The sequence below is a fragment of the Salvelinus namaycush genome, chromosome 32 (assembly GCF_016432855.1).
Source record: "Salvelinus namaycush isolate Seneca chromosome 32, SaNama_1.0, whole genome shotgun sequence".
NCBI classification, from domain to species: domain Eukaryota; kingdom Metazoa; phylum Chordata; class Actinopteri; order Salmoniformes; family Salmonidae; genus Salvelinus; species Salvelinus namaycush.
In genome coordinates, this window is record NC_052338.1 from 31717583 (window position 1) to 31742759 (window position 25177).

At 45.4% G+C, this 25177-nt stretch overlaps 1 protein-coding gene across 1 annotated transcript; it reads right to left on the reverse strand.

The window, feature by feature from the left end:
- Positions 1 to 203: 203 nt before the first annotated feature.
- Positions 204 to 23443, reverse strand: LOC120027297 (transcription factor E2F3-like). Its single transcript, XM_038972217.1, has 7 exons — positions 22992 to 23443; positions 17204 to 17309; positions 12342 to 12561; positions 7010 to 7171; positions 6653 to 6767; positions 5343 to 5520; positions 204 to 3879 (listed from the first exon to the last, which is right to left on the reverse strand). Exons 1-7 carry the CDS (start codon positions 23238 to 23240, stop codon positions 3614 to 3616), a joined length of 1296 nt encoding a protein of 431 aa, XP_038828145.1. The 5' UTR covers positions 23241 to 23443; the 3' UTR covers positions 204 to 3613.
- Positions 23444 to 25177: the final 1734 nt, after the last annotated feature.

A 25177-nucleotide genomic window follows, 5' to 3' on the forward strand; every position in this document is an offset into this window, starting at 1 on the left:
GTGTGACAAAACTGCACCATTTCAGAGTGGCCTTGTATTGTCCCCAGCACCAGGTACACCTGTGTAATGAGCATGCTGTTTAATCAGCTTCTTGATATGCCACACCTGTCAGTTGGATGAATTCTCTTGGCAAAGGAGAAATGCTGACTAACAGGAATATAAATAAAAATGTGTCCACAAAATGAGAGAAATACGCTTTTTATCCGTATGGGAAACGGGATCTTTTATTTCAGCTCATAAAAACCAACACTATATATGTTGCGTTTATTTTTTTGTTTCGTGAAGAATTAAAATATTTCCCATGTATTGTTTATGGGGCTGCCATAACATGGCTGCCATAAAACGTTGTAACGTGATGTAAATGCAGAATCCTACATGTCCTCTGGTTTAAGCCCGGCACCGTATCGCTGGACGGTGGGCTACAAACAGCAATTCATGAGCAGAACATTCAGAAAAATCAAAACATCTTAATAAAAGCATTAAGTAAAAAAATCATTTATATATTTATTTAGAAATCACAATTAAAACTTAATAGAAGATCTAAAAAGCTAAACTGCAGAGAAAAGACTGATAACACCATCAAACATAGATGGCCAGAGGACCAGTACACCAAGGTGCAGTTTCCCCTAGATACAGATCTAGGATCAGATTCTCCTTCTCCAAGCCTTTTGCATTAGTGAAATGCAAAACTGACCCAAGATCAACATCCTGGGTCAACGTCACCCTACTTCCTGGGGGACAGCAAGAGTAGTCACTGAAATACAGTACGGTATTGAGGATGAAATCAATGGCTGCTTTTCCTACTTAATTGTAGCCTGTTCCCAGATGTTTGTGCCGTTATGTTCATTAGGACAAGGAGTTGACGTGATAACACAAAACAGAGCTGGCACCAGGCTAGCCTAACGGCAAGCAGGCAGGCTAGGAAACCAGGCTAGCCTAACGGCAACCAGGCTAGCCTAACGGCAACCAGGCTAGCCTAACGGCAACCAGGCTAGCCTAACGGCAAGCAGGCAGGCTAGGAAACCAGGCTAGCCTAACGGCAACCAGGCTAACCTAACGGCAAGCAGGCAGGCTAGGAAACCAGGCTAGCCTAACGGCAACCAGGCTAACCTAACGGCAAGCAGGCAGGCTAGGAAACCAGGCTAGCCTAACGGCAACCAGGCTAACCTAACGGCAAGCAGGCAGGCTAGGAAACCAGGCTAGCCTAACGGCAACCAGGCTAACCTAACGGCAAGCAGGCAGGCTAGGAAACCAGGCTAGCCTAACGGCAACCAGGCTAACCTAACGGCAACCAGGCTAGCCTAACGGCAACCAGGCTAACCTAACGGCAGGCAGGCTAACCTAACGGCAAGCAGGCAGGCTAGGAAACCAGGCTAGCCTAACGGCAACCAGGCTAACCTAACGGCAACCAGGCTAGCCTAACGGCAACCAGGCTAGCCTAACGGCAACCAGGCTAACCTAACGGCAACCAGGCTAACCTAACGGCAACCAGGCTAGCCTAACCTAACGGCAAGCAGGCTAACCTAACGGCAAGCAGGCTAACCTAACGGCAACCAGGCTAACCTAACGGCAACCAGGCTAACCTAACGGCAACCAGGCTAGCCTAACGGCAACCAGGCTAGCCTAACGGCAAGCAGGCTAACCTAACGGCAACCAGGCTAGCCTAACGGCAACCAGGCTAACCTAACGGCAAGCAGGCAGGCTAGGAAACCAGGCTAGCCTAACGGCAACCAGGCTAGCCTAACGGCAAGCAGGCAGGCTAGGAAACCAGGCAGTACACAACTCAAAAGCACATAGACATGAAACTCATATGGGACAACTGTGCAAAAAGACAACTTCAAACCGAGGCCACTTCATAGGAACATGTGCTATACAGGTATGGACAAACGCCTGGGAGAAATAGCCAGACTAGCCTGGTCCCAGATCTGTTTGTGTCATCACGTCAACTCATCGTCATTACAAACCATGTAGAAACAGACTGGTAAGCCAATCTATCACCAGAATACCTTCTAGTACAGTACCTTAGAAATGACTTCACATGTTTATATATAAAAATAAAATAAAAAATAAAAAAAATAATACACATTACTGTAAGACGACAGAGTATATGGTTACGTTCAGGACATGTCTGTTCTCCAACATACTTTCATAGCAGTCAATTGACTCAAAAAGGACTTCATGGTAAGTTCTGTCATCAACCCATAGAGCTCTGGTCCAATGTCATACACTAGTAAAGACCACAGGACACCATCTAGTAAAGCACTTCTCTAAAACCAACCAGGTTCAGCCCGTAAAGGAAAGCTGAATATATAGTACGGTTGGCTAGTTTAAAGGTCACATGTCTATACCAATCGAAGGGTCAAAAAAAAAAAAAAAAATGGATATACATTTTTAATCAATGGGTTAATGATTGGGGTCATTCAAATATCTGGCACCAAAAAAAAAATCATTAGAATCCATTTGTACATTTTAATTAAGTAATTAAAAAATTGTATTTCAAGTAGGAAGTAATTTGGGGGCCCTGAGAAATGACTTGAGTTGGTTAATAAGTTAGTTATTCAATAAGTAACATGGCTGCAGTGGATAAAAACAAAATGGGGACTTGTCTACGTGACTCTTGCATGGTGGTGTGTGTGTGTGTGTGTGTGTGTGTGTGTGTGTGTGTGTGTGTGTGTGTGTGTGTGTGTGTGTGTGGAGGCACATTGCTCATCCCTGGATATAGAAGCAGTTAATGGACGGCAGTAGAGGAACATGTAGTGGATGTCCCACACGGCAACAGGAGCAATATTCACTTCCTCCTCTAAAACAACAAACAAAACATACACCAATTGTGTAGTAAACCGTTACATCAGAAGAAGGCCCACCTTTCAGTACATACTCTGGTTATCTGAACAATACCAGTCAGTCTCTTCCAGTATTGTGTCAGAAGGCTCCGTGTGAAAGACCAGGTTACTCACGCAAAAAAAAAAAAAATTGATGCCAAGGCAGACATCACCATCTTGGGACGTAGATAGCAGGTCTGCTCCACTCTGGTGAGCCAGGATCCACCGTCGGGTCTCCAGTACATCACATTATTAAAAAAAACTAGTTCACAGATAACAGTCACACAATGGTAGATATGGGTAAGAATCTGTCTGGGTTAACATCCATAACCCATCTCTGTTAGGGACAATCTTCTGCTTTCAGATGAGAACAGTTCATTAGAATAACAGTCTGCTATGGAGGGCGAGTGATTGTTTAGGATGTTGGTTTGCCTGTCAGTGCAAGACCAGAAAGACAGGCTTTGAGAAGAGGTTTGTCCATTCTTTAAGCCACAGAATTCACCCCTACAGTCTGAACTGAAACGTACTTCCTTTGATCAGCTCAATAGCAAGAGCAGGTATTTCCCTTCTCTCGTCGCTGGCCAGGGGTCAATTACACAGCAGGTCCTCTATGAGCAGTCCAGTCCACAAGGTCAAGAAAACAAAGCCTTGCTCCAAAATGGCTGCTGTGCTGCATTCCATAGAGCCCGCTGGGCTCTAAATCAGTTCTTTATAACTGGAAACAACCACAATCTGGCTCCAAAATGGCCAAACTAAAATTCCCCAAAATGGCCGCCGAGATTACATTTCACTCAATTACAGAGCAGGTTGTCTAGTGGAAGCCGGTCCAGATCGTAGGAGAACAGGTCGCTGATGCCTTCGTCTTCGCCCAGGCTAAGCAGGTAGTCATCCCCCACGAGAGAGAGGGGGATGAAGGGCTCCTGGTCAACGTCCTGGAGGGGGAGGAGGGAAGTGAGGGAGGAGGGCAGGGGGGAGACAGGAGTGACAGTCACCGCTGAGCATGCTGGGAGCCTGGACAGGGCGTTGGAGAAACCGTTACCGGTGTAGTTATTACCCTCTGGTGAGAGATGGGTAGAGAGCAGGAAGAAGAGATAGAGGGTGAGAGAACGAAAGGTGAGAGTTATTTTCCAATAACTCACCACAGAATTAAGTCTGAAGTTGGGGCTCACCCATAGAGCTAGATAGAGGACTCTAGTGCCCAAAACCATGTTTAAGCACGGGCAGCAACATTAACCCCCCAGTTGTGTTGGTTTCATGTTCATTCATTATGTGGTCCCGGTCCAAAATGACCGCCCCATTATAGCTGATCATAAATCCATAATAATACATATATTATCACCTAATGTTGTGTTAGATCTTTTAATCAACAAATTAATTTTAAGTTCTTGTGAACATTATGAACTTCTAGTTGCTATTTATGGCCTGTGGGCCTCATTGACCTGAGCTCATACAACTCAATGGAGTTTTAAAAAAGCATCAAGTATGGATTATTTTGACTATAACAAATACTCAGATTAAATATATTGTGCTATTTATCACAGACTACTTCATCTTCACTGTCAGTTTCCTGGCCTCTCTCCTCCTCACCAGTGTCATGATCAAAGATATGCTCAAGAGCCTCAAATACAGTATATCGTTTGGTCATTGTGCTGCCACAGAATTAATTGTGAGCAAAGCTTACATTAACATTAAATACCAGAGCTGCGAGAATAGTTCAAAATATTATTGAAACAATGTTGTGATTGTTTGTGAGAATGCCAACAGGTGTGGTTCCCGTGGGGGAAAGATTCTATTGGTGAAAGGTTCTTGTGGGGGTTGCCATGGAAGCCAAGAATGGGAGTGAGGTGTGTGTGTGTGTGCTCAAACACTGGGAGAGGAAGTGAGGAAGTGTGTCCATCTGATGAATGGGCATGTGCCTGAACTCAATTTTATACACTAATTGTAGTCTCACCCATTCATTTCTAATGACTGGTCATTTTTGACCCGGGAACACCACAGGTGTACAAAAAGTTAAATAAAACAGCCAAAATGTAATGAAATCATCAAAATATATGTTGTGTGTTTAGATGCCCTTTGTGGACAAAGTCATGGAACCTTATGACAATCAGATTAAATGAACTACATTTTTCAGAGAGAAAACTTGTAAAAAAAATCGGTCCAATTGGACCGGCGTTGATCGTTTTGAAGTAGTCAAGTGGGTGGGACTTCCTATGGGTTAAGGAAAGATCACATGATTCCATCCAGGTCATCAGGAGGGATCAGCCAATTAAATATACTAGTGAGCCAAACATTCCATAACTGCAGGTCACCGTACATCTCAAACCGTGGCTTTATACCGTTTCAAACACAACAGGTGCCAGGATGCACCCTTTCAGTTTGTTTGCCAACTCATAAGTATTAGAAGAAGAAAACAGACTACTTCAAAATGGAGGTGGCCTCAATGGCGTTGCCCGTGCCCTCACAGACGTCATAATTGGACAGATACAATGACGCAATGTCTATCTAAGTCTACGGGCTCACCTTGTGACACCTTGAGGAAGGATGTGGAGTTTCCGTTGACATATGACGAAGATGAGGGTGGATGTCCATTTCCGTTCAGCGCAGAGTTGTTTTTCAGCGGGGAGGAAGGGGCGTGATCATCTGAGCACAGGAAGACTTCTATTGGACCCTGGGTGCTGCTCAAGTGGACCTGGAGACTCTGATAGGTCAATCAATAAATTAATCAACCAATCATACACTACAAGACCAAAGGTATGTGGACACCTGCTCGTCGAACATCTCATTCTAAAATCATGGGCATTAATATGGATTTGGTCCCCGCTTTGCTGCTATAACAGCCTCCAGTCTTCTGGGAAGGTTTTCCACTAGATGTTGGAACATTGCTGCGGGGACTTGCTTCCATTCAGCCACAAGATCATTAGTGAGGTCGGGTACTGATGTTGGGCGATTAGGCCTGGCTAGCGGTCGCTGTTCCAATTCATCCCAAAGGTGTTCAGGTCAGGGCTCGGTGCAGACCACTCAAGTTGTTCCACACCAATCTCGACAAACCATTTCTGTACGGTGCTTTGTGCCTACTAGCCCGAACCATGAAAAACAGCCGCAGATCATTATTCCTCCACCAAACTTTACAGTTGGCACAATGCATTAGGCCCGGTAGCATTCTGCTAGCATCCACCAAACCCAGATTCGTTCATCGGACTGCCTGATGGTGAAGCGTGATTCATCACTCCAGAGAATACGTTTCCACTGCTCCAGAGTCCAATGGCAGTGAGAGTTACACCACTCCAGTCGATGTCTGGCATTGCGCATGGTGATCTTAGGCTTGTGTGCAGCTGCTCGGCCGTGGAAACCCATTTCATGAAGCTCCCGACGAACAGTTCTTGTGCTGCTGTTACTTGCAGGTGCAGTTTGTAATTCGATAGTGAGTGTTGCAACCGAGAACAGACCATCTTTACACGCTTCAGCACTCGTTCGGTCCCGTTCTGTGGCCTACCACTTCACAGCTGAGCCGTTGTTGCTCCTAGACATTTCCGCTTCACAATAACAGCATTTACAGTTGACCGGGGCAGCTCTAGCAGGGCAGGAATTTGACGAACTGACTTGTTGGAAAGGTGGCATCCTATGATGGTGCCACGTTGAAATTCACTGAGCTCTTCAATACGGGCCCAGCCTACTGCCAATGCTTGTTTATGGAGATTGCATGGCTGTGTGGTTGATTTTATACATCTGTCAGCAACGGGTGTGAATAAAAAAGCAGAAGCCACTAATTTGAAAGGGTGTCCACAAACTTGTGTGTGTGTGTGTGTGTGTGTGTGTGTGTGTGTGTGTACCTCTGCAGGGTCTGGCACCTCCAGTCTGGTTTCAGCAGGGGCTTTGACCATGATGACCGTCTGGTCATTCAGACTAGGAATCCTTTTCACATCATCATACGATATGTACGCAAACGTACCCAGAGGTTAAGGAAAAGGTAGTCATTCACACACAGGACTAGAACACACTTCTACACACACACACACACACACACACACACACACACACACACACACACACACACACACACTTAAACACAAGTGTGCTGAGAAAAAAAGCTGTAAACGCAAACCGATTCACACACTGGACAACACACACACACACACACACACCCCATTACATCTCAGTCACACAGCAGGGTTGTAAAGGAAGGCTATTTCCTTGTGGGTGTGTCTTCAGTCATCTGTTGGACGATGAGTGTGCAGGTGTGTATGAGTTCATCCAGTCTCTTCTCCTCCTGGGTCAACTCCAGCAGTTCTTTACCCACAGAGCCAGGGTTCTGGACACTGGCCACTCCTTCTGGAGACAGGCTACAGCCCCTAAACACACAGGAGAGCACATGTTAACACACAGGAGGAGAGAAGAGCACGTTAACACACACACACACACACACACAGAACGGCACATGTTAACACACAAATAGTAAACACACACGCCCCATTCCACAGGTTCAGAGTTAAAGGGAGGGGATAACCCATGGTTTTCTCCAAATAGTAAACAAACACGCCCCATTCCACAGGTTCAGAGTTAAAGGGAGGGGATAACCCATGGTTTTCTCCAAATAGTAAACAAACACGCCCCATTCCACAGGTTCAGAGTTAAAGGGAGGGGATAACCCATGGTTTTCTCCAAATAGTAAACAAACACGCCCCATTCGACAGGTTCAGGGTTAAAGGGAGGGGATAACCCATGGTTTTCTCCAAATAGTAAACAAACACGCCCCATTCCACAGGTTCAGAGTTAAAGGGAGGGGATAACCCATGGTTTTCTCCAAATAGTAAACAAACACGCCTCATTCCACAGGTTCAGAGTTAAAGGGAGGGGATAACCCATGGTTTTCTCCAAATAGTAAACACACACGCCCCATTCCACAGGTTCAGAGTTAAAGGGAGGGGATAACCCATGGTTTTCTCCAAATAGTAAACAAACACGCCCCATTCCGCAGGTTCAGAGTTAAAGGGAGGGGATAACCCATGGTTTTCTCCAAATAGTAAACAAACACGCCCCATTCCACAGGTTCAGAGTTAAAGGGAGGGGATAACCCATGGTTTTCTCCAAATAGTAAACAAACACGCCCCATTCCACAGGTTCAGGGTTAAAGGGAGGGATAACCCATGGTTCTCTTCTGAGCTGTCTTGTATTATTCACAAACCTAATATAGCCTGGGCTAAAGCAAGGAAATCATGTTCTGATGCTGATTGGCTTATTTTTAGGCAGTTACGAAACAATTGTTATTTTCTTCTCAGGAAGGCCAAGTCTGAATATTTTATGTCTGTTACCACTGATAACCTGAATGACCCTAGACAGTTTAGGAAGGCTATTAAGTCTATGTCTGGTAACAGTAATGTTAATGAATTACCGTCATGTGTTTTGAAGGACTCTGTTGCTGTATATGACAAAACTGAAATGCTGAATTGTTTCAATGAGCACTTTGTATCATCTGGTAGGCTGTTTGATTCAGTGTCCTCTGTCTCTGTACAACCCTGTGTGGATGAACCAGTGTCCTCTGTCTCTGTATAACCCTGTGTGGATGAACCAGTGTCCTCTATCTCTGTACAACCCTGTGTGGATGAACCAGTGAGAGCTGGTCAAACTTGTATCTTTTTGCCATTCTCAGTGCAGGTGGTACATAAAGCCCTGAAATCCTTAGATCAGAGAGAACCTGCAAGTCCTGATCTTTTGGATCCCTGCTTTTTAAATCTGGCAGCTGATTTCATAGCTGAACCACTTACATATCTGTTCAATCTAACCCTTGAATGCAATGAAATTCCAAAGATCTGGAAATCAGCATTTGTCCTTCCACTTTTAAAAAGGGGGCGATCCAACTCTGTTAAATAATTATAGGCCCATCTCAAAGCTGTCACCCCTGGTGAAAATACTTGAAACCCTTGTAAGTGAACAGCTAAAATAGTTATTATATACTAACTCTATTTTATCAATGTACCAATCGGGCTTCAGGAAGAAGCATAGCACAATTACAGCAGCCATGAAGGTTTTAAATGATATCACTGAAGCCCTTGACAAAAAACAGCACTGCGTCTCACTTTTCTCTAAGGTTTTTTGTTTTTTTTAAATAAATTAATCCCATTTTCTCCCCAATTTTCGTGGTATCCAATCGCTAGTAATTACTATCTTGTCTCATCGCTACAACTCCCGTACGGGCTCGGGAGAGACGAAGGTCGAAAGCCATGCGTCCTCCGAAGCACAACCCAACCAAGCCGCACTGCTTCTTAACACAGCGCGCCTCCAACCCGGAAGCCAGCCGCACCAATGTGTCGGAGGAAACACCGTGTACCTGGCCCCCTTGGTTAGCGCGCACTGCGCCCGGCCCGCCACAGGAGTCGCTGGAGCGCGATGAGACAAGGATATCCCTACCGGCCAAACCCTCCCTAAACCGGACGACGCTATGCCAATTGTGCGTCGCCCCACGGACCTCCCTGTCGCGGCCGGCTGCGACAGAGCCTGGGCGCGAACCCAGAGACTCTGGTGGCGCAGTTAGCACTGCGATGCAGTGCCCTAGACCACTGCGCCACCCGGGAGGCAGATCTCTCTAAGGCTTTTGATACAGTTGATCATGCTATACTGAGGCAGAGATTGTCACGTGTTGGTCTTTCAGAGCATGCAGTTGCATGGTTTGCTAACTATCTGTCTGATAGAACTCAGTGCACTCAATTTGATGGGCTCATGTCTGTTAAATTGTCTGTCTGTAATGGTGTTCCCCAAGGCTCTGTATTTAGACCCCTCTTATTCACCATTTATATAAATAATTTAGACAAAAATGTGCAAAGTACGCAACTTCATTTTTATGCTGATGATACTGTTATTTACTGTTGTGCCTCGTCTCTTACAAAAGCTTTCCAGAACTTGCAAACTGCTTTTTATACTGTTCAACATACCTTGTGTCAATTGAAGCTTATCCTCAATACTGACAAAACTAATGGTGTTTTCTAAAGCAAGAAATAGACCTCTGAACCTTTCACCTGTTACTACCTGTCAGGGCAATGAGATTGAGACTGTAACCTCATAAATATCTTGTAATTTTAATTGATGACGGCATCTTATTTAAATTGCATATTCAACAACTTAGAAATTAATTGAAGCTGAAATTGGGATTTTATTTTAGGAATAAGGCCTGTTTTTCTTTTGAAGCCAGAAGGAGGCTAGTATCAGCTACATTTATGCCTTTACTAGACTATGGGGATATTTTATATATGAATGCTTCCGCTCAGTGTTTGAGATCAATTGACACCCTTTACCATGGCACTTTGAGATTTATTTTAAACTGTAAAACCCTTACGCACCACTGCACTTTGTATACCAGGGTTGGCTGGCCTTCTCTAGTCACTCGTAGGCTCAGTCACTGGTATACTTCTATTTATAAAGCCATTTTGGGTTTACTACCTTTTTATTTGGGCATTTTTATTGTTCAGAAATGTGTTGGGTACTCTCTTCGTTCGCTGGACTTTATCCTGCTAACTGTTCCAAATGTCCGAACTGAATTTGGTAAAAGGGCTTTTATGTACTCTGTGCCATCGTCTTGGAACGCCTTACAAAATACTTTTAAACTTGAAGAACTTGTCCCGATTGGTGCTTTTAAAATCACTGATGAAGGATTTTGAGTCTGATTCCCTGACATGTCAATGTTGTTAATTGGCTGTTTTACTCTTGTGAATTCAATGGTTTTTACTAGATTACTTGTAGTTTTTCATGTTGTCTGTCTGTAATTTTTGTAATGACTTGGTGCTGCCTATCTTGGCCAGGACGCTCTTGAAAAAGAGATTTCAAATCTCAATGAGCTCTTCCTGGTTAAATAAATAAAATAACAAACACACACAGATAGAACTGCACATGTTAACACACAGATAGAACTGCACATGTTAACACACACACACACACACAGATAGAACTGCACATGTTAACACACACACACACACACAGATAGAACTGCACATGTTAACACACACACACACACACAGATAGAACTGCACATGTTAACACACACACACACACACAGATAGAACTGCACATGTTAACACACACACACACACACAGATAGAACTGCACATGTTAACACACACACACACACACAGATAGAACTGCACATGTTAACACACACACACACACAGATAGAACTGCACATGTTAACACACACACACACACACAGATAGAACTGCACATGTTAACACACACACACACACAGATAGAACTGCACATGTTAACACACACACACACACAGATAGAACTGCACATGTTAACACACACAGATAGAACTGCACATGTTAACACACACACAGATAGAACTGCACATGTTAACACACACACACACAGATAGAACTGCACATGTTAACACACACACACAAACACAGATAGAACTGCACATGTTAACACACACACACAGATAGAACTGCACATGTTAACACACACACACAGATAGAACTGCACATGTTAACACACACACACAGATAGAACTGCACATGTTAACACACACACACACACACACACACAGATAGAACTGCACATGTTAACACACACACACACAGATAGAACTGCACATGTTAACACACACACACAGATAGAACTGCACATGTTAACACACACACACAAACACAGATAGAACTGCACATGTTAACACACAAACACAGATAGAACTGCACATGTTAACACACACACACAGATAGAACTGCACATGTTAACACACACACACACACACACAGATAGAACTGCACATGTTAACACACACACACAGATAGAACTGCACATGTTAACACACAGTCTACCCGTGGCACTATCATGCGACCCCAACCTTAGTGGCTGGGATACAGTCCGTTATCAGACGGGTTCCACCAACTATGGTGCCTTTTTAGCCAGGAGGAGCAATACAACTTGGCTCTGCACAGCCGTGTATCAAGGCCCCCCTCCCCCCCCCCGTCTCCACTCACAGCCGTGTATCAAGGGCCCCCACGTCTCCACTCACAGCCGTGTATCAAGGGCCCCCCCCCCCACACTCACAGCCGTGTATCAAGCCCCCCCCCCCCCCCCCCACTCACAGCCGTGTATCAAGCCCCCCCCCCCCACAGCCGTGTATCAAGGCTCCCCCCACGTCTCCACTCACAGCCGTGTATCAAGGGCCCCCACGTCTCCACTCACAGCCGTGTATCAAGGGCCCCCCCCCCCCACACTCACAGCCGTGTATCAAGGGCCCCCCCCCACACTCACAGCCGTGTATCAAGCCCCCCCCCCCCCACAGCCGTGTATCAAGCCCCCCCCCCCCCCCCCCCCCACTCACAGCCGTGTATCAAGCCCCCCCCCCCCCACTCACAGCCGTGTATCAAGCCCCCCCCCCCCCACTCACAGCCGTGTATCAAGCCCCCCCCCCCCCACTCACAGCCGTGTATCAAGCCCCCCCCCCCCCCCCCCCACTCACAGCCGTGTATCAAGGCCCCCCCCGTCTCCACTCACAGCCGTGTATCAAGGCCCCCCCCCACTCACAGCCACTGGATGTTGTTCTTGGACGACTTCTTGATGAGATGCACCCCCTCCAGGACGTTGGTGATGTCATAGAGACGTCTCTTCTGCACCTTGAGGGACTCCGCTGCCCGGTTCAGGTCCACCACCCCGTCACTGGACTGGGCCAGCAGCTGGACAAACTTCTGGGTCAGGAGGCATAGAGATGTGTCATACCTGGTCTTCTCTAACGGGGAGGGAGGAGCTGGAGGGAGAGAGAGGAGATGGGTTAGTTACCACAGACAGGAGCTGGAGAGGGAGAGAGGAGATGGGTTAGTTACCACAGACAGGAGCTGGAGAAAGAGAGAGGAGATGGGTTAGTTACCACAGACAGGAGCTGGAGGGAGAGAGGAGATGGGTTAGTTACCACAGACAGGAGCTGGAGGGAGAGAGGAGATGGGTTAGTTACCACAGACAGGAGCTGGAGAAAGAGAGAGGAGATGGGTTAGTTACCACAGACAGGAGCTGGAGGGAGAGAGAGGAGATGGGTTAGTTACCACAGACAGGAGCTGGAGGGAGAGAGGAGATGGGTTAGTTACCACAGACAGGAGCTGGAGGGAGAGAGAGGAGATGGGTTAGTTACCACAGACAGGAGCTGGAGAGAGAGAGAGGAGATGGGTTAGTTACCACAGACAGGAGCTGGAGAGAGTGAGGAGATGGGTTAGTTACCACAGACAGGAGCTGGAGGGAGAGAGAGGAGATGGGTTAGTTACCACAGACAGGAGCTGGAGGGAGAGAGAGGAGATGGGTTAGTTACCACAGACAGGAGCTGGAGAGAGAGAGAGAGGAGATGGGTTAGTTACCACAGACAGGAGCTGGAGAGAGAGAGGAGATGGGTTAGTTACCACAGACAGGAGCTGGAGAGAGAGAGAGGAGATGGGTTAGTTACCACAGACAGGAGCTGGAGAGAGAGAGAGGAGATGGGTTAGTTACCACAGACAGGAGCTGGAGGGAGAGAGGAGATGGGTTAGTTACCACAGACAGGAGCTGGAGGGAGAGAGAGGAGATGGGTTAGTTACCACAGACAGGAGCTGGAGAGAGAGAGAGGAGATGGGTTAGTTACCACAGACAGGAGCTGGAGAGAGTGAGGAGATGGGTTAGTTACCACAGACAGGAGCTGGAGGGAGAGAGAGGAGATGGGTTAGTTACCACAGACAGGAGCTGGAGGGAGAGAGAGGAGATGGGTTAGTTACCACAGACAGGAGCTGGAGAGAGAGAGAGAGGAGATGGGTTAGTTACCACAGACAGGAGCTGGAGAGAGAGAGGAGATGGGTTAGTTACCACAGACAGGAGCTGGAGAGAGAGAGAGGAGATGGGTTAGTTACCACAGACAGGAGCTGGAGAGAGAGAGAGGAGATGGGTTAGTTACCACAGACAGGAGCTAGAGAGAGAGAGATGAGATGGGTTAGTTACCACAGACAGGAGCTGGAGAAAGAGAGAGGAGATGGGTTAGTTACCACAGACAGGAGCTGGAGAGAGAGAGAGGAGATGGGTTAGTTACCACAGACAGGAGCTGGAGGGAGAGAGGAGATGGGTTAGTTACCACAGACAGGAGCTGGAGGGAGAGAGAGGAGATGGGTTAGTTACCACAGACAGGAGCTGGAGAGAGAGAGAGGAGATGGGTTAGTTACCACAGACAGGAGCTGGAGAGAGTGAGGAGATGGGTTAGTTACCACAGACAGGAGCTGGAGAGAGAGAGAGGAGATGGGTTAGTTACCACAGACAGGAGCTAGAGAGAGAGAGAGGAGATGGGTTAGTTACCACAGACAGGAGCTGGAGAAAGAGAGAGGAGATGGGTTAGTTACCACAGACAGGAGCTGGAGAGAGAGAGAGGAGATGGGTTAGTTACCACAGACAGGAGCTGGAGGGAGAGAGAGGAGATGGGTTAGTTACCACAGACAGGAGCTGGAGAGAGAGAGAGGAGATGGGTTAGTTACAACAGACAGGAGCTGGAGAGAGAGAGAGGAGATGGGTTAGTTACAACAGACAGGAGCTGGAGAGAGAGAGAGGAGATGGGTTAGTTACCACAGACAGGAGCTGGAGAGAGAGAGAGAGGAGATGGGTTAGTTACCACAGACAGGAGCTGGAGAGAGAGAGAGAGGAGATGGGTTAGTTACCACAGACAGGAGCTGGAGAGAGAGAGAGAGGAGATGGGTTAGTTACCACAGACAGGAGCTGGAGAGAGAGAGAGAGGAGATGGGTTAGTTACCACAGACAGGAGCTGGAGAGAGAGAGGAGATGGGTTAGTTACCAGACAGGAGCTGGAGAGAGTGAGGAGATGGGTTAGTTACCAGACAGGAGCTGGAGGGAGAGAGAGGAGATGGGTTAGTTACCAGACAGGAGCTGGAGAGAGTGAGGAGATGGGTTAGTTAACAGACAGGAGCTGGGGAAAGAGAGGAGATGGGTTAGTTAACAGACAGGAGCTGGAGGGAGAGAGAGGAGATGGGTTAGTTACCACAGACAGGAGCTGGAGGGAGAGAGGAGATGGGTTAGTTACCACAGACAGGAGCTGGAGAAAGAGAGAGGAGATGGGTTAGTTACCACAGACAGGAGCTGGAGGGAGAGAGAGGAGATGGGTTAGTTACCACAGACAGGAGCTGGAGAGAGGAGATGGGTTAGTTACCACAGACAGGAGCTGGAGAGAGAGAGAGGAGATGGGTTAGTTACCACAGACAGGAGCTGGAGGGAGAGAGGAGATGGGTTAGTTACAACAGACAGGAGCTGGAGAGAGAGAGAGGAGATGGGTTAGTTACCACAGACAGGAGCTGGAGAGAGAGAGAGAGGAGATGGGTTAGTTAACAGACAGGAGGCACATACACACAGACTGACTGAACAGACCCAAACAGAGCATTGAGCAGGAAGGAAGGTAAGGGAAACAATTGACATGAGAGCACACACACAGTCAAGGAACACACAGTCAGCCCAGGCAAGGAACACGCAGTCAGCCCAGGCAAGGAACACGCAGTCAGCCCAGGCAAGGAACACGCAGTCAGCCCAGGCAAGGAACACGCAGTCAGCCCAGGCAAGGAACACGCAGTCAGCCCAGGCAAGGAACACACAGTCAGCCCAGGCAAGGAACACACAGTCAGCCCAGGCAAGGAACACACAGTCAGCCCAGGCAAGGAACACACAGTCAGCCCAGGCAAGGAACACACAGTCAGCCCAGGCAAGGAACACACAGTCAGCCCAGGCAAGGAACACACAGTCAGCCCAGGCAAGGAACACACAATCAGCCCAGGCAAGGAACACACAGTCAGCCCAGGCAAGGAACACACAGTCAGCCCAGGCAAGGAACACACAGTCAGCCCAGGCAAGGAACACACAGTCAGCCCAGGCAAGGAACACACAGTCAGCCCAGGGAAGGAACACACAGTCAGCCCAGGGAAGGAACACACAGTCAGCCCAGGGAAGGAACACACAGTCAGCCCAGGGAATTAACTACAATGTTCCCATGCATGGGTGGGACTGAATTCCTCAACAAACATGGGTGTTCCTGCCTGCGGCATTTTCATTAAGACTGTCTCTTCTTCCTCGTCTCCTTTCCTTCCACCTAGAGTTAGTGGAGTGGTTCAATAGTGTTAGGTTCTAAATTAACCTTAGAAACTGTCATGGACGATTAGTGAAGCTCATACCAAGTTTATTCACCCATTGGGTCATACGGCTGCACAGACAAAGGACATATTGACACAAGAACTGGTACTTAAAACCCTTTCTCCTATGCTGAGCCCCTCCCGAACAGCCAATACACCTCTGTTGCTGTCCAGAAGATTAGTGACATGTTCTTTCTCACTTCATCTAACCTGACCTCGTCCCCAACTCACGGCTGTCATGGTGACTTTTACCAGACTGTGTCTCTTCTCCTCTCCAACTCACGGCTGCCGTGGTGACTCGTACCAGACTGTGTCTCTTCTCCTCCCATAGGATCCCTGATGTCTGACAATAACATATCCTGGTAGAATGTAAACATTCTATATTCCCCCCTCTCTCCTTCGGTGACATGAATTAGGATATTTCATACTTTCAAGTTTAAAAAGTCCGAACCCAACAGTAGGTCAAAATGAGAGGGGTCTACTAGAGACGAGATAGATGGTTGTTATTCTACTGAACTGAACTAAATCCACAGTAAGTCTAGCCTCATATAGCAGACTGATTACCGCTGCACTGTCAGTTAACGAACCATTCACGTAAGCTCGCGAGGCTACTGTTAAAGTCTCCCTGGATAAGCAATGCTGAGCTGTGAGTCTCTCTGGATAAGCAATGCTGAGCTGTGAGTCTCCCTGGATAAGCAATGCTGAGCTGTGAGTCTCTCTGGATAAGCAATGCTGAGCTGTGAGTCTCTCTGGATAAGCAATGCTGAGCTGTGAGTCTCTCTGGATAACATCTTCTGCTTGGATGACTAAAACGTAACGTCACTTAGCACGGTATTTTGGTCTTTTATTAGGATCCTCATTAGCTGTTGCAAAAGCAGCAGCTACTCTTCCTGGGGTCCACAGAAAACATGACACATAATACAGAACATTAATGAACAACAACCACATGTTTGTTTTGGTTTTTTAACGCACACGTAGCCAACAGTAATGTATAAACAACTACCTAATTCAAACAGAGAGGCCTTGTGCCATGAAATGTTACTTTAGAAGATTTTTTTTGAAGACCAGATTTGCTGCTTATTTGAGCAACTATGAGCTGGAAGGGAGTTCCATGTAATCATGGCCCTATCTAATACTGTAATGCTTTCTGGAATTTGGGGACTGTGAAAAGACACCTGGTGGCATGTCTGGTGGGGTAGGTAAGTGTGTGTGTGTGTGTCAACTACCCCCATACACCCCCCCCCCCCGGTCACTTACTCTGGGTTCTTCTGAGGGAGTGGGTAGTGGCTCTCTTAGCTCTGGGCTCACTGATTGGCTCAGTGGTGTACTGGTCCCTCTCCTCCAGCTCCAACCGACGCTTCGCCTGAGACAGAAGAGTTATACAAAAGATGGAAAACAGCCCTCAAGGATCACAGTGTCCTAAGGTTGACCTTGGCAGTGAGCTCTAAATACACTGCTCAAAAAAATAAAGGGAACACTTAAACAACACAATGTAACTCCAAGTCAATCACACTTCTGTGAAATCAAACTGTCCACTTAGGAAGCAACACTGATTGACAATACATTTCACATGCTGTTGTGCAAATGGAATAGACAAAAGGTGGAAATTATAGGCAATTAGCAAGACACCCCCAATAAAGGAGTGGTTCTGCAGGTGGTGACCACAGACCACTTCTCAGTTCCTATGCTTCCTAGCTGATGTTTTGGTCACTTTTGAATGCTGGCGGTGCTTTCACTCTAGTGGTAGCATGAGACAGAGTCTACAACCCACACAAGTGGCTCAGGTAGTGCAGCTCATCCAGGATGGCACATCAATGCGAGCTGTGGCAAGAAGGTTTGCTGTATCGGTCAGCGTAGTGTCCAGAGCATGGAGGCGCTACCAGGAGACAAGCCAGTACATCAGGAGACGTGGAGGAGGCCGTAGGAGGGCAACAACCCAGCAGCAGGACCGCTACCTCCGCCTTTGTGCAAGGAGGAGCACTGCCAGAGCCCTGCAAAATGACCTCCAGCAGGCCACAAATGTGCATGTGTCAGCATATGGTCTCACAAGGGGTCTGAGGATCTCATCTCGGTACCTAATGGCAGTCAGGCTACCTCTGGCGACAATATTATTATCATCATTATTATTTTTTATTTCTGTAAGCCAAGTACACCTAATAGTACTACGGCGTAACCTAGCACTACGGCGTAACCTAGCACTACGGCGTAACCTAGCACTACGGCGTAACCTAGCACTACGGCGTAACCTAGCACTACGGCGTAACCTAGCACTACGGCGTAACCTAGCACTACGGCGTAACCTAGCACTACGGCGTAACCTAGCACTACAGCGTAACCTAGCACTACCGCGTAACCTAGCACTACCGCGTTTGTTAAAGTTTAGAGAAGTGATGCACCGATATAAAAATTCTGTCCAATACCGATTACCAATATTTAAAATGTTTGCAGCCTTTTAAGCGTTCCAGTAGTTAAAAAGTTCACACACACAGCGGTCTAAGGCACTGCATCTCAATGCAAGAGGTGTCACTACAGACCCTGGTTCGAATCCGGGCTGTAATCACATCCGGCCGTGATTGGGAGTCCCATAGGGCGGTGCACAATTGGCCCAGCGTCGTCCGGGGTAGGACGTCATTGTAAATAATAATTATGTTAACTGACTTGCCTAGCTAAATAAAGGTGTTACACACACACACACTGAGCAAAAAGTTATTTTGTTGGCATTTACGTATGTCCCCATTACCAGTAAAACATAATCAGAACCTATTTCTTTCACTTACTTGCTGTGCTGTTTTGTTGTTCATTTGTTCAGTCGTTTCAATCTCAACCAGGATTTATATGGAACGCTGTTTGGGTCTTTGCATGTCAAAATAAATCCACTATTGTGCCTATTCCTTATTGTGGCTAGCTTCACAACACGTAACCCAGTCCGGTCGAGCCTCACTAGCCAGATGAAGCTAGCTGGCTGCTTATAACATTAGCTTTGGGCAACAGGGTTAAGTAGCTGGCTAGCTATTTATTTTCATGAACTTAAGTTCAATTTCAACAAGCGAACAACCGGTGTCAACCTAGCTAATACTTACTCACAAGGATCCCTAAATCATTGCTAAGAATAGTGAAAATGACTGCAGTTTCTACACGTCATTGTTTTCAGGCTGGTTGTATTGGTGCTAGCTAGGTACCAAGCTAAAGCTTGCTAGCTACCCCAGAAGTTGCGGTCAAACAAATAATGGTTTATTACCAACACAGTATTGTAAATACATCGATCGTGGCCGGTGTTTGCTTGCAGACTTTTTTGTACAGCTTTGACAGTGCTACTGATAGCAGTGGTGGTGCTTGGCTTGCAAGTGCAAATTCAGAACACACAACATTCTATAATAGAACTGTGTTATTTGACGTTTCAAATTGAAAGTTATTGTCAAAGTGTTATTTGACGTGTATCTTTGACATAAAGACCCAAACGGCGTTCCATAGTATGTTGTGAAGCTAATAGCAGTGACGCTATTACTGTGTAACTCAAGTAGGGCAACATCTAAACAATAGCGCACTTTGTTATATTAAGTATGCACGTCAGCTTTGACATCGGGCTGATACCGACGTTGCCATTTTTAGCTATGTTCACCGATATATCGCGCATCTCTAGTTTAGAGACATATGTTTAAAAACATTTTTCAAAATGCATGTCATCCTTGATTACTTTTAAATGATTTATCCACGTGTGGTTGTATTGACTTTTAAATTATCAAATCTTAAGTTGCCACAACTTAATTAAGCCTTGGTGCTTAACATCAGTTGTGGAATACTGACTGTCCAAACAGAATCGGATGTGTGTGTGTTCAGACAGCAGTCATTGGCTGACATGGCGACGCTAGTTGTCACGGTAACGACGGGTGTGTGCAATCAGCGTAGACTAATTAGTTGTGGTGCTCGTGCTTCCTTTCATTCAGAAGTTACGTAATAAACCAAAGGCATGGAAGTTTACCAGTTACAAGTGTAAGAACACCTTTAAAAAGTCTCAAAAAGGATGAGATGATCCAACTTTCAAAACAAGTCCTTTTTGGCTAGCCACAGCAGTCAACTAGCTAGCTGTTTAGCTTGCTAGCAAATTCACTAATTTCTTTGAAAAACAATTAGCAAAGCTCGTTAGCTACCACATGTTCTTGTCAAACTGTCAACAAAATATGCCGTATAAAAGTTTTTTTTTAAACACTTAAAAAGGACAAATAAATCACATTTGACCGTTTGGACACAAGTCAAATGGCCAGGAATCAGATGAAGTGGTTTGAAATACGATGTTCCCACCACTTGAGAAACTGACCACGTTCACATGTGTACAGTATTCCGGATAGTAACTCATATCCCACTTAAAGTCTTATTTTAGGATAAGCTGTTTACATGCATCTTTGAAATCCCACTCATGAGTATCCCTGTACCCATGAATAAACAGAAGATTCCTCATCTAAGTTCATATGGGTTAAAATGGAACAGTAACTGAAATCTGGAAACAGACTAAGGACTATAACCTCTCACATGTCATTTAATATGAACTCGTGCAGAATTACGCTGTGAAATTAAACAACAAATGTTAAGTTTGTTTTGGGAAACAGGAGTGGAGAAATATGATTTCTTTCAGCATCTGGAGAAAATGTTTAAGCTGCTTGTAATGTGTTATATCTTTGACACTTATGACAGTATTTCAACCACAACATATGCACCCAAGACAAACTGAAGTCTTTGTGTTTTTCATCTTTTAATGTCCTTAAAACCAGAAAAAAACTGATGACATTTAGTACTGGAGTATTTCTGTCTGCATGAAAGCCCCTTTGTGTGGAAAAACGTATTCTGATTGGCTGGGCAGTCATGAAATCCTATAGATTAGTGCCTAATGAATGTATTACAATGGACAGATTTCCTTATATGAACTGTAACTCAGTAAAATCTTTGAAATTGTTGCGTTTATATTTTTGTTCAGTATAGATGAATAATGAATTCATTCTATCAATGTAAGACATTCTGCTGAATACTCCTTTATTTAGTCTCTCTGTTTATTTAACAAGGCAAGTCAGTTAAGAACAAATTCTTATTTACAATGACGGCCTACCCCGGGCCAAACCCTAACGACGGTGGGCCAATTGTGCGCCGCCCTATGAGACTTCCAATCACGACCGGTTGTGACACAGCCTGGAATCAAACCAGGGTCTGTAGTGACTCCTCCAGCACAGAGATGCAGTGCCTTAGACCATTGTGCCACTCAGGAGCACAGTTATGACAGAAGAGAAGCTGCATGTATCGATCTTTGACAAACAAAATGGCCAACCAAATGTCGGAAATTATAAGCAGAAACGTGTCTAAATTAGAGGTGAAAGTAGCATGTTGTAAATTATTATGGTGGATCACACTGAGCGGGTTGCCTACATTTGGAAGTCATTTGTTTGACAATCAGATGAAAACATCACACAATACACACGATTTGCAAAACTAAGCTTGCGCAGATCAAAAAACAAGATGTTTACATGCCACAGACAGTACCCAGTCTTAGATGAGCACATCCCAGGTTTCTCAGAACGGGGATACAATCTTTTTGGGGGGTTATTGTAAAATGGGATATGATGTGTGTTTATGCGTCAACTCAAAAACAGACTACTTGAGTATCCTGAATAATACAGGGATACTGGTTGCCCATGTAAACATGGTCAAGTGAGATCAGGACACCTAGTTTAAAACCTAGTGGTCTTATTTACCTGAGGAGAAAGGCTGGCAGGTCTATAGAGCAGACTACTGGCCATGGCACCTCTCCTTCCACATTGATGATGCGTTTCCTTTACATAGGCACATTGGTTGTTAAGAATGTTGGAAGTTGCTTGATTCTTTGAACTGTGGTCAAGTATGTTTCGGGTTGGAGTGCTACCTTAAATGCTTCTGCATAAATTATTTCTTAGTGTGAGTTAATAGGCATCTTTTCATGTGTGTGGCTTGCAGCTTGCATGTTTCCAAGAAATCAAACTTTCACGATTAGACCACAAATCACAACAAAATCTGTGTTGGGAATTTCTCGTGGTATGACTCCATGTTGGAAATCAAAAAATGTATTATAGCTATCGAGCTACGTCGCAGACGTGGAAGATAGTTCGTGTACTTTTAGTTTTATGACAACGTGGGTCCTTATGGTAAATACATTTAAGTTTGACCCCACAAGCGGTCTTTTGAGCCGCTGGAGCGAAGTACTACAAAATGGGGGTAGACACAACCAACCAGCTTAGTTAAGAAGCTTGCGTCCCACACTAACACGGGGACTAGATTCACCCCATCCCCCTCCAAGTGTGGTTTAAGGCCTAGTTTCTGGTGTTTTTTTAAAGAATATATTCCCTTGTTTTAGCGCTAGCCCATGGTATTTTACTAACTAGGTACCATGAATAAGACACGTTGTTTGTTTTGTCGATTATATATTAGATATATATTTTTTTTTATTAAAGATTGATTGTGGGTTATTATTACGATATAATTTCTGCAGATCAAAACTTTGGAATTGTGGCTGCTGCTGGATATGAACGACGGGGAAAAACAACGAGGTGGATTGGTTTAACGTGTCAAATAAGAGACCATACTTAGCTAGCTGTGTTGGCTACCCAACTAACGTTGTCGTGTATGCTTGATATCTGGCTAACTAGGTATCTAAACCAAACTAACGTTAGCTAGCTAGCTATGGTTCTTCAATAACCCTTTATAAATACACTGTCAAAGGGGACAACTCAAGTGGGAAAAGTTACAAGTGGTGCATCACAAAAACATAACGCCAACGTGTGACTTTGTGCAGTAAAACATATAAGTTAGTAGCATATTAAGCTAAAAAGCTAGCACTGTATACTACTACTTGCTAGGAATTGTAACCAACTAGCTGACGTTACTAGTTAAATAACTAGGATAAGTCACTTGCTAGTTCTCACTAGTTAGCGAACATAATACACAGTTGTTAGCTAACTGGTCAACTTGCATTCGTGTGACTGCACTTAATATTGTATGCCAAAAGAGCCATCGTGTACTAAATTACCGGGGGTCTTCCGATGGCTGGTCGCGGTCCTGTCCCGTTTGTAGACACCCCTATGGGTGTAGTGTAAAGCTGACTCACGGTCGGGTCTGCGACACCGACATTGTTAGTCTGGTTCGGACAGGGCGGAGGTGATAAGATCTGATAATATGTCGCATTGCTGTACCGGGTCAGAACCGTTTGTTTTTTGTCCATGGAGGAGCCTCCGACCCCTGAAATAAGGACTTTTTCCGGGACTCCCCTCTTTCTCATCTTCAGGGTCAAATGTCCGTTTGTCCCTCCGCTACTTTGGAGCACTTTCTCCTCAAAGTCCGCCTCGGCTCGACCCAAAATAATCAGGGATATCGTTAGACTAATATCTTACATGCCCATTCGTTCAAATTGTATAAATGATACGTTTCGAAAACGGGAAGATGCAACGGATTGAATTAGGTCGAAAGCTCCGTTCTGGATGTTCAAAAAATGGCTCCAGGAAGCTGACAATGAATAAGGGGATGCAGTTTACCCGCGAAGGGCCCTCCCGCGAAACTCGGATTTCCCGGGAATGTTTTAAACAATATTTGAATATGGTATGCTATTGGTCAGCGTCATATCAGTCTCCCCATACGTAATTGCGTCAGTGTGTTTGACCAATGGCTGAGGATTTTCGACACACAAAGCGATGCCTTGTGCTTATTTGTCTGCTGAACGTCAAACTCAATCATGGAAGGTAAGCACCATATATATACAGTGCATTCGGAAAGTATTCAGACCCCTTGGCTTTTCCCCCACATTTTGTTACGTAACAGCCTTATTCTAAAATTGATTACATAAAAATGTTTCTTAATCTACACACAATACCCCATTATGACAAAGTGGGAAAAAAATTGAAATATGTGCACATTTATTACAAATAAAAAACAGAAATACATAAGTATTCAGACCCTTTGCTATGCGACTCGAAAATGAGCTTAGGTGCATCCTGTTTCCATTGATCATCCTTGAAATGTTTCCTCAACTAGTTTGGAGTTGAAATGTGGTAAATTCAATTGATTGGACGTGATTTGGAAAGGCACACACGTGTCTATATAAAGGTCCCACACATGGACAAGGTGAAGAATCTGCCGATGTGCCCGTGAGCAAGGCACTGAACCCTAACTGCTCCAGGGTTGGCGTTGATAATGGCTGACTGTGATCCAAGTCTCCGAAGGTGTCTCAGGAGGATTTGGGACATGCATATAATACAAGTACATCAATGAAATAGGACAAATATAAGCCCCCAAAAAAGTATTTTATTTATTTATTATTATTAAACCTTGCATTCTTCGTGCAAGGTTCCTTCTCGTATTGAGTCTTCTCGCATTGATTATTTTCCTGTGACCCTTAACATCTAGCAAAAATAACATTCAAATGCAATGCAGTCATTAAAGTGCATGGAGACCATACTGAATGTTACACTGGACGCAGCAGTTGATCAGTCACTAACAGTGTTTGAAAATTGTTTTAGTAAATCTATTAGTCCAACATAAAATACATAATTTTGACATTTCATACAACAAGTGAAATGTTTACTTACAAGCCCCTAACCAACAATGCAGTAAAAAATAAGAATTAAGAAATAAAAGGAACACGTAATTAAAGAGCAGCAGGGAAATAACAATAGCGAGACTATATACAGGGAGGGTAACGGTACAGAGTCAATGTGCAGGGGCGCCGGCTAGTCGAGGTAATTGAGGTAATATGTACATATAGGTTGAGTTATTAAAGTGACTATGCATAGATAATAACAGAGAGTAGTGGGGCGTGGGGCGGGGCAATGCAAATAGTCTGGGTAGCCATTTGATTAGATGTTCAGGAGTCTTATGGCTTGGGGTTAGAAGCTGTTTAGAAGCCTCTTGGACCTAGACTTGGCACTCTGGTACCGTTTGCCGTGCGGTAGCAGAGAGAACAGTCTTTTGACTAGGGTGGCTGGAGTCTTTGACAATTTTTAATGCCTTCCTCTGACACTGCCTGGTACAGAGGTCCTGGATGGCAGGAAGCTTGACCCCAGTGATGTACCCTCTGTCGTGCCTTGCGGTTGGAGGCCGAGCAGTTGCCATACCAGGCAGTGATGCAACCAGTCAGGATGCCCTCGATGGTGCAGCTGTAGAACCATTTGAGGATCTGAGGACTCATGCCAAATAATTTCAGTTTCCTGAGGGGGAACAGGC